Genomic DNA, 10,979 nt, shown 5'->3' with positions numbered 1-10,979 from the left:
TAGTAAAAAGTAAATAAATAAACAAATATTCAATGCAAAAGAGGAATATTTAGATAAAGTTCGTAAGTTTACACAAGTAGCAGTCCGGCACTCTAAGAATGCCTAGTTTAATACATCTCCCTTGAGTAGCCATCGTACGCAAAAGTTGGGCATGTATCATATTCCAAAAATTTTGCTTTGCTAGATGCTTTCCCTTTTAGCTAGTCCATCTATTTTGTTGTTTGCCTCACAAAACAGATGATGAGGATGGACAATCCATTTGCGAGCCTAGAGATTCTTGCAATCAGATATCAAGGGAGCAATATCTATTATCTAGCGCATAAACACCATCTTTTGTCAGCTAACAAAACAAGACTTGAATAAATTTGAAGATTATCATATTTAACTCTCATATATATTCCATGCTAATCTGTGTCTTACAAACCATATTTTAGCTATATTGTTGGTTGTAATACCAAATTGTAAAGAGAAACTTCTAATCTACTGTCCATTAGAATTTCTAAGCACACCCTCCCCTGCTTTACCTAAATTACTTGAATAACTACCATCCGTATTTAAGGATAAGGTCACTTATTGCTTTATTGGGAGATTCACTTGATTAGCTTTGGTTCTTTCATTTCCAAGTTTTTTTTATTATTTTTATAGGATATAAGATATAGTAAATTTCTTTAATTGAAAGTTTTGCAATTCTCCAAAATAAGCTAATCGATTACAATGATTTAAAAAAAAAAAAAAAAAAAAAAAAAAAAAGCTCAATCTTTTGCATGAAGGTAGTTAAGTACTGTAATTTGTAAAATGTATAGTACATGATTTTAGTATTTAATTTGCTACTGCCAAATAACCCATTCCAATCACTTGGAATGGACACTACATGCACACACGATTCTTTTTGTTTTTGGGAGGATGTAAGGGACAGTCTGGTGACTCTGATTAGTCTATCCAGCTACCAATGCGAAAATTAGTACAAATATTCTTACCTTTTTTTTTTTTTGGTAGAATTTAAATTAAACTTTATTAGGCTTGTTGATTAATATATTAGGCTAAAATTGGGTGCAAATGAGATTCAGCACAAGAAAAAAAAATTGTTGGACCTCTTTGTATCCGATTATATAGTCCAAACTACCCCAAGCCAAACTTAACTTATTATATATAAGTAGCTTTAATTACTTGTGTCCATTCCACCATCCCTAAAAACAATTTTGACCGTTTGATTTGATTTTAATTAGTAGTATTTTCAAACTTTTCTTGTGGGGGTGTGAAATTGACCGTTTGGAATTTTAGTGGTGTACAAAGAAATCTTCCTCTTGATTTTCCATTATGAGAAGACTAATCATAGCCTTATCCCTTTAATTTTTTTATTCAATTCCCCAAATTACCCTCCCCTCCCTTTAACCACACCTTTACTCCCATCAAAAACGACGCCGTCTCTTCCCACCTCATGCTACCCTCACTATCTCCCCTCTCTCCCTTTATAAAAAGCCTAAACACGTGTTAGTCCCGTGATTCCGGAACAAAAAGCCTGTTGTGAAGTAGTGGCACTCTCGTAAATTTAGCGGATATCCATGGGCCAATTACAATCATTCCCTCTTATTTAGCTCACCTGCCTCAAAACTCCCTATTTCTCTTTGGTCTTTATTTAACAACTCTCTCTGACCGGACTAAGGAAAAAAAAAAAAAAAAAAAAAAAAGCGCCAACCTTGTTTTACTCTGATTTTCCGTTTGGTTCCCGAGAATCGCAGGAATTTTCTCTGGGAAAATTTTTCATCAGTGTTATGTGAAGCAGGTTTGTTAGTTTTCTTCTAGTTCGAGCCAGTTAAAAGTCGTGGAGGAGGATTGGAAAATGACGTCGGGGACGAGAATGCCGACGTGGAAGGAGAGAGAGAACAACAAGAGGAGAGAGAGGAGGAGGCGAGCGATCGCGGCGAAGATCTACGCAGGTCTGAGAATGTACGGGAACTACAAGCTCCCGAAGCACTGCGACAACAACGAGGTCCTCAAAGCTCTCTGCAACGAGGCCGGTTGGACCGTCGAAGAAGACGGCACCACATACCGAAAGGTACACAGTACTACTACACACACCACAATTTTCAATTTTTTCCTTGTTCGTTTAGTTTCTTCTTCTTCTACTTTTTTTGGCTTGTACTTTTTTTCTCGGTATATTTATGCGCGCACGTTAGCAAAGTACTGTAGAGCTCAGATAAACGAGCGCCAGCGGCGGTGGTGTCAGATTACTGATAATCCACCTGATCTAACGTGATCGACGGCTGTGATTGATTGTTTGTATGTACTGGCGGTACGATACAGATCTGAGAGAGAGAGAGTCTGTTGGTTTTTCTTCTCTTTCTTTATCGCTAAGCGCACGAATTTTAAGATTCGATGAACAAACAATACCCTGAGAATCTGAGACAGACCGGGCAGGAACTTTCTCGGAAGGACGACAGTGCCCCCCGGTCAAACGACCGAATATTCAACGACTACTACTTTTCAAGGGTAGTTTCGTCATTTTTTGACCACAACTATCTCTGCTTTAATGCAACTGAATGTTTCCTCTTTTTTTTACTTTCCTTTTTTTTTTCCAGTGCCTGTGGCTGTGACTATGTTGGAAGGGTAGTCTCGTCATGTTAGTGTTTTTTTTTTTTTTCAGTCTGCTCCGGTTGTCCTTTTTCGGAGATTAGGGACTATTTGGTATTCTTGTTTAAAATCTTTTTACATATATAAAATTACATGTAATTTTACACACTTTTTCACTAATTTTACATATGTTATCAAACAACAAAAATAAATATTTTCAAACGCATATACCAAACACCACCTTATTTCCGAGCACTTTGTGCAGTTCTTGCGAAGTTACTTTTCCCTCGGCTACATTAATTTACCGTTAACCTTCCGAATCTGCCACTGAAACTGGGCACGTGCGCAGGGGTATTTCTGTTATTTTAATGCGGTAATGGGTTTTCTCTGTGACCAATCAGGAACGAGGAAATTAGGGATCTAATCTAGCTTTTGTTTAGTGGGTAATTAATTATCCTAGATTCCCGGGGTAATTTGTACGAGTAACACTTGATTGCGAGCATGGCATTTGATGGTGTGGGGGGAGGGGGCCCAGATAGTGTTGTTAATGATAGATTATTAATGAAAAAAAGTTTGTTTACTCATTAATTATTGTTAATTAAAGTGAAATTTTCCTTGGATTCCATTTTTTTTTTAATTAATGAATTGGAGGGTGTGTTTTTTTTTTTTTTTTTTTTTAAAGATTGAGCAACAAGTTACTACAAGCTAGCTAGCTAGCGTGTCTGATATAAACACACAATTGTGAATTGTTTGACATTAAGAAAAGGATTTGGTCTGGTTGCAATTACATAATTGCCATCGTGCCTTTACTTTTTTTTAGGTAGTAAAAGCGTGTCGTGCAGTGGTGGTGGGGGGTGTTTTCGATTAAGGAACAAGGTGTTGGATAGCTTGTCTGTTGTAACTTGTAAGCACACAATTGTTGACATTGAGGAAAGATATTTGGTCTTGGTTGCAATCTTCATTATCGCCATTATGCCTTTAAATTCTATTGCTGCAGTTAATGCTCTCTATTCTAATCTTGGGTTGTTTTGACCCTTTTGAACTTGGACTAAACATAGCTTGGTGCAATGTACTGAGAGGAATCATGTTAAAATGGTAGAACAATCAGGGTGTATTAAAGGGTGGTTTAAGTGTTTGGAGAAAACCCCAGAAATTAATTTTTGATTGGAAGCATAGGGTGAGCAGAATTATGCTTTTACTGTTTTGAGAGTGATGAAATGATGATACGAGGGTCTTGGTACCAAAACGAGACAGTAGGTGATCACAATGTGATCTTTAAATGTTTCTCTTATTATTATGCTTTGTTCAAGCACTTGGGGATCCTGCCCTTTTGAATCCTTTAGGCGCATTTTATTGAATAATCCCATTTTGGTTTGTTTTGCATTTTAAGGTGCAAGTCCAGTTTGAAAAAGGAAATTTTGGGTAGTTGGTCTCACCATATTACTGAAAGTAGGAGTTCATTGTAAGCTGCATTATACTTTCAGTTCTATACTTAATTAATGTAATTTCTTATATATATAGAAAAATCTGCATTATACTTTTAGTTCCAATTGTGTTGTTACCATTCATTATAATAGTCCCTGGCCCTTTTGCTTGGAGTAAATAGCTTCAATTAGAAAGATAAGTTTAATCATAGAAATATATAAAGCGAAGTGTTAATCGAAATTCTATGGGATGTTCAAATGCTTTTAGCCTTCATGATGGTTTAATTTTGACCCAGACAAAGGCTGAGTGATAATTTGATAGTGTTTTTGCCATTGACATGATCATTTCATTTGTAATTTGTTTTGTTGAGGATCAGAACTTTCAATCCATCAACATCTGTTACACAAGCATTAGAAAAGGAAGGGAGAGGAGCATTAGTAGAAAATTCTTACACTCATGAGTGGCACAATCAAAGCTGTCATGAAGCTTGTTCAAGTAACTCTCAGCTAAAAGAAAAAAAAGGAAAAGAAAAATAAAAAATTGTGGTGCATTGAAAATATTTTTGTTTTTAATTTGCAATTTAGAAGTCATGCTTGGATCTCTGCAACTTCATTTTCATGTCTTTGTGTGTGTGGGAGAAGATTTACAACTAAGTTTAAAACAGGCATTAGGGAGCCCTATTCCTAATGCACCCAATGACCCAATACACCTTTTTATTTTTGATAATCCCCAATACACCTAATCCTTTTGTCAAGGGGTACATTTAAGAGGCAACAATACAGCTAACCTCACAATCTGAGAGGGTAAGAAAAAGAACAGGACATGCATTTAGGACACGTACACCACAAGACACAAGAGAATGTAGGTAATCTATCTCCAAGATTTTGGCTTTCATAGCCTGAGAGCATAGGCAACCTTATACAGAAGGATCATGTGGTAGTATCAAAAGAACCCTTGGTAGGATCTTCTACCGTACCCCTCTTCCTCTGTGGATTTGGATTTTTGGAGCTACTCTTCAATGCCATTGTGGAAAGACAGTAAAGGCTTTCTCTAGAGCCATCTTGAGTGTACAAATTCTCTCATTCATACTTTTGTCCTCTTGGCCAAGTCATTTTTCATGTTTTGTAGTTTTGGGTATTACTATAAGTTGTGTATCTTAATTCTCTTTAGCAGACCTTTAAACAATTTTGAATTATTTGCTTTGACAGTCATCAGCAACAATAAGATTTTTTGCTTTTGTGCAGGGATGCAAACCTGTTGATCGAATGGACATTATGGGTGGATCTACTTCTGCAAGTCCATGCTCATCCTACCAACCGAGCCCATGTGCATCTTACAATCCAAGTCCTGGCTCATCTTCCTTCCCAAGCCCAGTTTCTTCACGTTATGCTGCCAATGCCAAGGGTAATGCTGATGCCGATTCACTCATCCCATGGCTGAAAAATCTTTCATCAAGCTCATCATCAGCCTCATCCAAGCTCCCCTACCATCTTAATGTCCATGGAGGTTCCATAAGTGCTCCAGTCACCCCTCCATTGAGCTCCCCAACAGCCCGAACTCCCAGAACCAAAAATGACTGGGATGATACAACTGTTGCCCCATCATGGGCTGGGCAGCACTATTCTTTCCTGCCCTCATCTACCCCTCCAAGTCCTGGCCGTCAGGGCCTGCCTGATTCACGGTGGCTTGCTGGTATCCAAATTCCCCAAAGCGGGCCATCATCTCCTACATTTAGTCTTGTATCACCAAACCCATTTGGATTTATGGAGGAGGCTTTCTCAGGTGGAGGGTCTCGGATGTGGACTCCTGGGCAGAGTGGCACATGCTCTCCTGCAATACCTGCAGGCATTGATCACACCTCAGATGTTCCAATGTCAGATGGGATTGCAGCTGAATTTGCATTTGGAAGTAATACAACCGGATTGGTGAAGCCCTGGGAAGGAGAAAGGATCCATGAGGAATGTGTATCTGATGATCTTGAACTTACACTTGGGAGCACTAGAACTAGGTAACTTGGAATAGATTTGTGGCTAAATGGATGCAGCTGTGGAATGATCCCTTGTTTACTTCCTTTTTTTTTTTTTTTTTTTTAATATTAATGATTGTTTTGGTGGTGCAGGTAGAGAGGCTCAACAGAAGTTGGTAGTGCAAATTATCCATTGGTCTCTTGGTTTGGGTCTTCCTTCTTGTGCAAAATTCAAGTCCCATGTCCCTGGGTGTTTCCATTTGCAAGGCATGCCAGTTAGAAGTACAGTGAGTAGGAGCAGCTTCTTTTCTAGTTTTTCCATCCATTTTCTGTTCCCCCTTCATCCATAAAAATAGAGAACAAAAAATTAAATTATAAATAGTTCATGCTGGTGCTTTGCCCCTTCATTTCAATTCTTTCTTCTAATTTTCTTTTTTCATTTTTTCTTAGAGAGGAAGTTTCGTTTATGGATTTGTTGTTGGTTGCTGGAGTGATTTCATGTTTGTGATTGAAAGGGATTTTGGATGTCAAGATTAACTGAATGATTATGGAGTTACTAACTACACTAGTGCAATTAATGGCGTGTCCCCTCTCTCTCTCTCTCTCACACACACACACACACACATTGCATTCACTATCACAGCAATATGAGAATGCTTTGTAATTTTTGTAAGTTGCTTTGATTTTTCCTATTTGTATGTAACACAGGCTTTGAAAACTGAGTAGGACTTGTGAATTATAACCAAACATGACATGACACATCTTGAAATGAATGGAAAATTGTCAACTCTATTTTAGTGGATAAGGAATCTTGAGGGAAGATAGGTGTTCCAAGATTATTTTGACTGTATTCAGCAAAAAAAAAAAAAAAAAAAGAAAAAAAGAAAAAGAAAAGAAAGAAAGAAAGAAAAGAAAGATTAGTTTGACTGTAGTTTTCACTAGATATATAATAATGGAATGAAGTGCATGGCTACCCTTTTTGACATATGGGAGATGATGACTAAAATTGTCTTCGCACAACGGTCGAAACTTGTGAAGGGAACCGGTGGGCGGTGGGTCTGCATGTTAGGTCTTTTCATTGACTGGAGGAAAAACTTTCATGAGGGAATCTCTTTCTAGTACCTAGACTTGGGTATTGATTTGAAGAAAGTGGCATTCTTGTGTAGAACACTTGGGTGATGGAGAGATTTCCTAATGAAATAAGTTGGTCAATCTCCATGAATACATTAAGGTGACTACCGACTCTGAAACGTGTGTATATCCCAAATAAAATGACATGGATAAGGCAATCTCTCCTTAATTAGGAATATAAATAAAATTCCTTTAAGCTAACGATAACACAATAGAAGTAAAATAACAAAATTTAGGAACAATTTAACACAATAAACTTCTTGGATGTCTCCGTTAGAAATACTATGTTGTGGCATGCTTCTAGAATTTTGTGTCCTTTCAGTGTAACCAACACAAACGGTTTTTCTATAACACAGCCATGCAATTGCAGCATTTAAAGCTCTAAATCTATGTCAAGAACTTTATCCTTGAAATCTATGCCAGACGCATTCCATAACAAGCTCTAAAGCTTCCCAGCCCAAAGACGAGGTCTCCAGTTCTCCTCCACGATCAAAAAGTAAAAGGCTGGGGGTGACACGTCTTGGTCCAGTAACACACACGAGTAAAAGGCTGGGGGTTTAAAAACACGAGTAAAAGGCAGGGTGTAAAGAAGCCAAGCCGAATCAAATCATTAAAAGTTTAAGATTGATCCTTCAGTTTTATCACGTACATGGGCCGAGCTTTAGCTCAAAATTACATATTCAAGTTTATTTGTTTTTTTTTTGTCTTAAAAACTCAAAGTTGTTTATGAATTACTTGATTAATTTATTCTTTTCTCGTATGTAGTAAATATTATGATTTAATTTTTTTACCCATTCAAAAACATATGCTAATAATTATTAATTAAATTGTAATTAAAATTATATTATTCAAATTAATTAGATAGAAATATTTTTGTTTATAAACTTGTATAGATTAGACTCACCAACTTTTTATTATTATAAATTATATATAATTTGTAGAGACTCAGTTTGGATTGACCCTGAGTATGGATGGGTTTTCAGCCCAATCAAGCCCAAACAATAAATTTATAGAGAGTGGGTTAAAGGTTTAGGCGCTGACCGTCGTTCATCAAGCATGAACTCTCATTTATAAAAAGATACTTAGAGTTTCTATACAACTGGGAGGATGCTCCTCGGCCCATGGCCGAGGAGGCCTTTTTCTTCTCTTTTTTCTCCCTCCCACTTTCTACCTTATAAGCTTTGAAGCGAAGGGAGCAGTGTACCACTAGTTTAGTTATTCGAATAACTATAAACTAGTGGTACACTACTCCCTTCGCTTCAAAGCTTATAAGGTAGAAAGTGGGGGGGTTTTCCTTCGATGTGGGACTCCTAGGCCACCGTCCGAGGTGAATGCCAAGCATGCCGAGGTGAATGCAAAAGCATGCCGAGGTGAATGCAAGGCCATCCGAGGACGGCCTAGGACGTTGCATGCATGCCTAGAACGTTCCATGCATGCCTAGGTGAGGTATAGGGTGTCAAGCCTCAAAGAGGTGAAAATCCCGACCACCCACATAATTTTTACTATAAAATGACCTATTTATATTATCAATAATTTGTTATATTTTGAACTTATTAACAAACTTGCACAATCTAATCTCAACTATTTATAGGTATCCTCTATATATATATATATATATAAATAGACTATATATAAGTATATTTTAAACATTTATACATGTGGGGACTCAATTTGGATTAACCCTGAGTATGAATGAGTTTTCAGCCCAACAAGCCCAACAATAAATTTATAGAGAGTGGGTTAAAGGTTTAGGTGCTGGCCGTCGTTCATCAAGCATGAACTCTCATTTTCAAAAAAAGATACTTAGAGTTTCTCTATAACTGGGGGGGATGCTCCTCGGCCATGGGCCGAGGAGACCTTTTTCTTCCCTTTTTTCTCCCCTCTTTACTTTACTTGCTTTTCTTATATAGTCTTCATCTTCCTATCTCCTTCTTCCATCTATTAATCATCCATTCGCCTCCCTTCTGGCCATCCGTCCCATCAGAGGCCTTATCAGTACTCAAGTGGTTCACTCTGATCAACGTTGCCTTACTAAGGGGTTATATCCCCATTAATGCGGCCAGAGGGGTTAGGTGAATGCATTAAGTGTGAATGTGACAGCTTGCTCTGGGCTTGTCCCCTCCCAAAAATTATCCCTAGTATGCCGAGGACGGAGAGGTCTCCTCGGTGTGGGTCAAAGAGGGGCTTTGTCTGACTTAGCCTTGGCTGGTCAGTCCTCCTCGGCACTGGCCTTGGACCTACACGTGATGGGCTGTGACTGTCAGGCCCACGGGCCCCACAATAGCCCCTCAAAACCCTGTTACACGTTCCCCCGGACGGGGAGGAGGGTTTTGATATTCACGGGCTCTCCTAGGCGAATTGCCCCACTTCGGTTTGTGCTAATGCTGGTGACTTTTCGACTGCTCGATGTGCGTTTTTTGCGTTTCAAGACTTTAATGTGTGCCCACATTAAATTTTGGCGGCACCACGTTTCCCACTTTCAACGGTGTGATGGCAATCGTTCGGTAGGGATCTCCTGCTTTTATGGACAAGCAGTTACATTTGGGGAACCTAAGGGGGAGTATAAATACCTGTTTAAACCGCCTAGTTCCCTCATTTTCGCGCTTACAACCATTGATGCGTATGACTTGAGTCTAGTCCAACTTGCACTCTTCCTGAAGAGAATCGCCATACTTCTGTAAGTCTTCTTCTTCTAGCGACCCCAACTTTCCTTGATTTTACTCCTCCTTTTCTTCTTCTAGGACTTTTAGTTGTCTTTGGGGAATGGGTAAGTTTAAGAAGTTGGTTGAGTCCGACGAGATGATGAACAAATTCATTGTCAACTATGGGATACCAAATAATGTGAGTTTGAAGTACTGTGAAGAAGGGGAGTGGTACCTTAAGAGGAGAGAGGGTGAAGTCGTAATCCCGATAGTCGCTTTCGTAGAGGGAGGGATGAGAATCCCTATGAGGCCAATGACCCTTAATTATCTTAGGCATTTTCGCCTGGCTCCTACCCAGTGTGCCGTGAATGTATTTAGGATATTAGGATGTGTAGATATCTTGAATGAGAAAATGGGGCTGAGACTGACCCACCACGATGTGAATTGGTGCTATAACCTTCATCACCTGAGGGGTAAGACGTACTATATGAAGATAAGGGACGATAGGATTCGTCTCATCCAGTGTCTTCCTGATTCCAATAAGGGGTTGACTCAAGATTTTCTCATAGTGTCGGGGGAGTGGCACAACGGTTTAATTGCCCAAGAGTAGAGGGGGAGCCAGGTAGGGTATCCGAAGTAAAAGACAATCTAGGTTTCCTTATTTTCAAGTTTTCTAACTGTATATCCGATTTGGTTGATTAACCATAGGAATTTCACTTTTCTTTTCACAGATCCGCACGCCTTTGCACGTCATTTTCATCTGGTTAACAAAGCGGATTTGGAAACCGTTCTTAGGTCGGACCTTTTCCTGAACGAAACTGATAACCAAGTCAGAGCTGCTCATCACATCCTCGGATGCGACCCAGCTCAGAAATCATTCCCAGTCCCGAAGCACGTAATTAGAGCTCGTGACCCTCGGCTTACGCAGGTCACCCTGGTGGAGGACGGTTTTGCCTTTACCGAGGGATCTTATATACCTGAAGGCATTCCGCTAGCAGGTCCTTCCTCATCCCAGCAAGTAATGGTGGCCGAGGAAGGACTGTTTAAGAAGGCAAGGGAAGTGGTTGAACTGAGCTCTTCCGAAGACGAATATAGTGTGTTCGACCTAGCTGATCAATCCGAGGATCCCTCCGGTGACCTAGGGGACCCTCATTTGTCCGAAACTGATCTCCAGTCCCTAAGAGTTGGTACTCAGGCCGACATGGGTTTAAAAAGACAGCCCCAAACCAATTTTCTTGACTTGC

General features: G+C 39.2%; 1 protein-coding gene across 2 annotated transcripts; it reads left to right on the top strand.

Moving 5' to 3' along the window:
• The first annotated feature begins 1,569 nt into the window (after positions 1–1,569).
• On the top strand, positions 1,570–6,540 carry LOC111991741 (BES1/BZR1 homolog protein 4). Of its 2 annotated transcripts, XM_024023538.2 has the most exons (3): positions 1,586–2,056; positions 5,241–6,004; positions 6,116–6,540. In XM_024023538.2, exons 1-3 carry the CDS (start codon positions 1,841–1,843, stop codon positions 6,117–6,119), a joined length of 984 nt encoding a protein of 327 aa, XP_023879306.1. In that variant the 5' UTR covers positions 1,586–1,840; the 3' UTR covers positions 6,120–6,540. The 2 variants fall into 2 exon arrangements, with proteins under 2 accessions (XP_023879307.1, XP_023879306.1); XM_024023539.2 differs by lacking the exon at positions 6,116–6,540 and having other exon boundaries at positions 1,570–2,056; positions 5,241–6,008.
• The last annotated feature ends 4,439 nt before the right edge of the window (positions 6,541–10,979 follow it).

This window comes from Quercus suber, unplaced genomic scaffold, assembly GCF_002906115.3.
Source record: "Quercus suber isolate HL8 unplaced genomic scaffold, Cork oak 2.0 scaffold_32, whole genome shotgun sequence".
Taxonomy (NCBI): domain Eukaryota; kingdom Viridiplantae; phylum Streptophyta; class Magnoliopsida; order Fagales; family Fagaceae; genus Quercus; species Quercus suber.
The sequence above is the reverse complement of the archived record's forward strand: the minus strand, read 5'-3'. Positions and strand labels throughout refer to the sequence as shown.

Coding starts and splice junctions, on each gene's coding strand:
- LOC111991741 (XM_024023538.2), top strand. CDS start 1,841: ATGACGTCGGGGACGAGAATGCCGACGTGGAAGGAGAGAGAGAACAAC. Junction 2,057..5,240: donor ACGGCACCACATACCGAAAG/GTACACAGTACT, acceptor GCTTTTGTGCAG/GGATGCAAACCTGTTGATCG.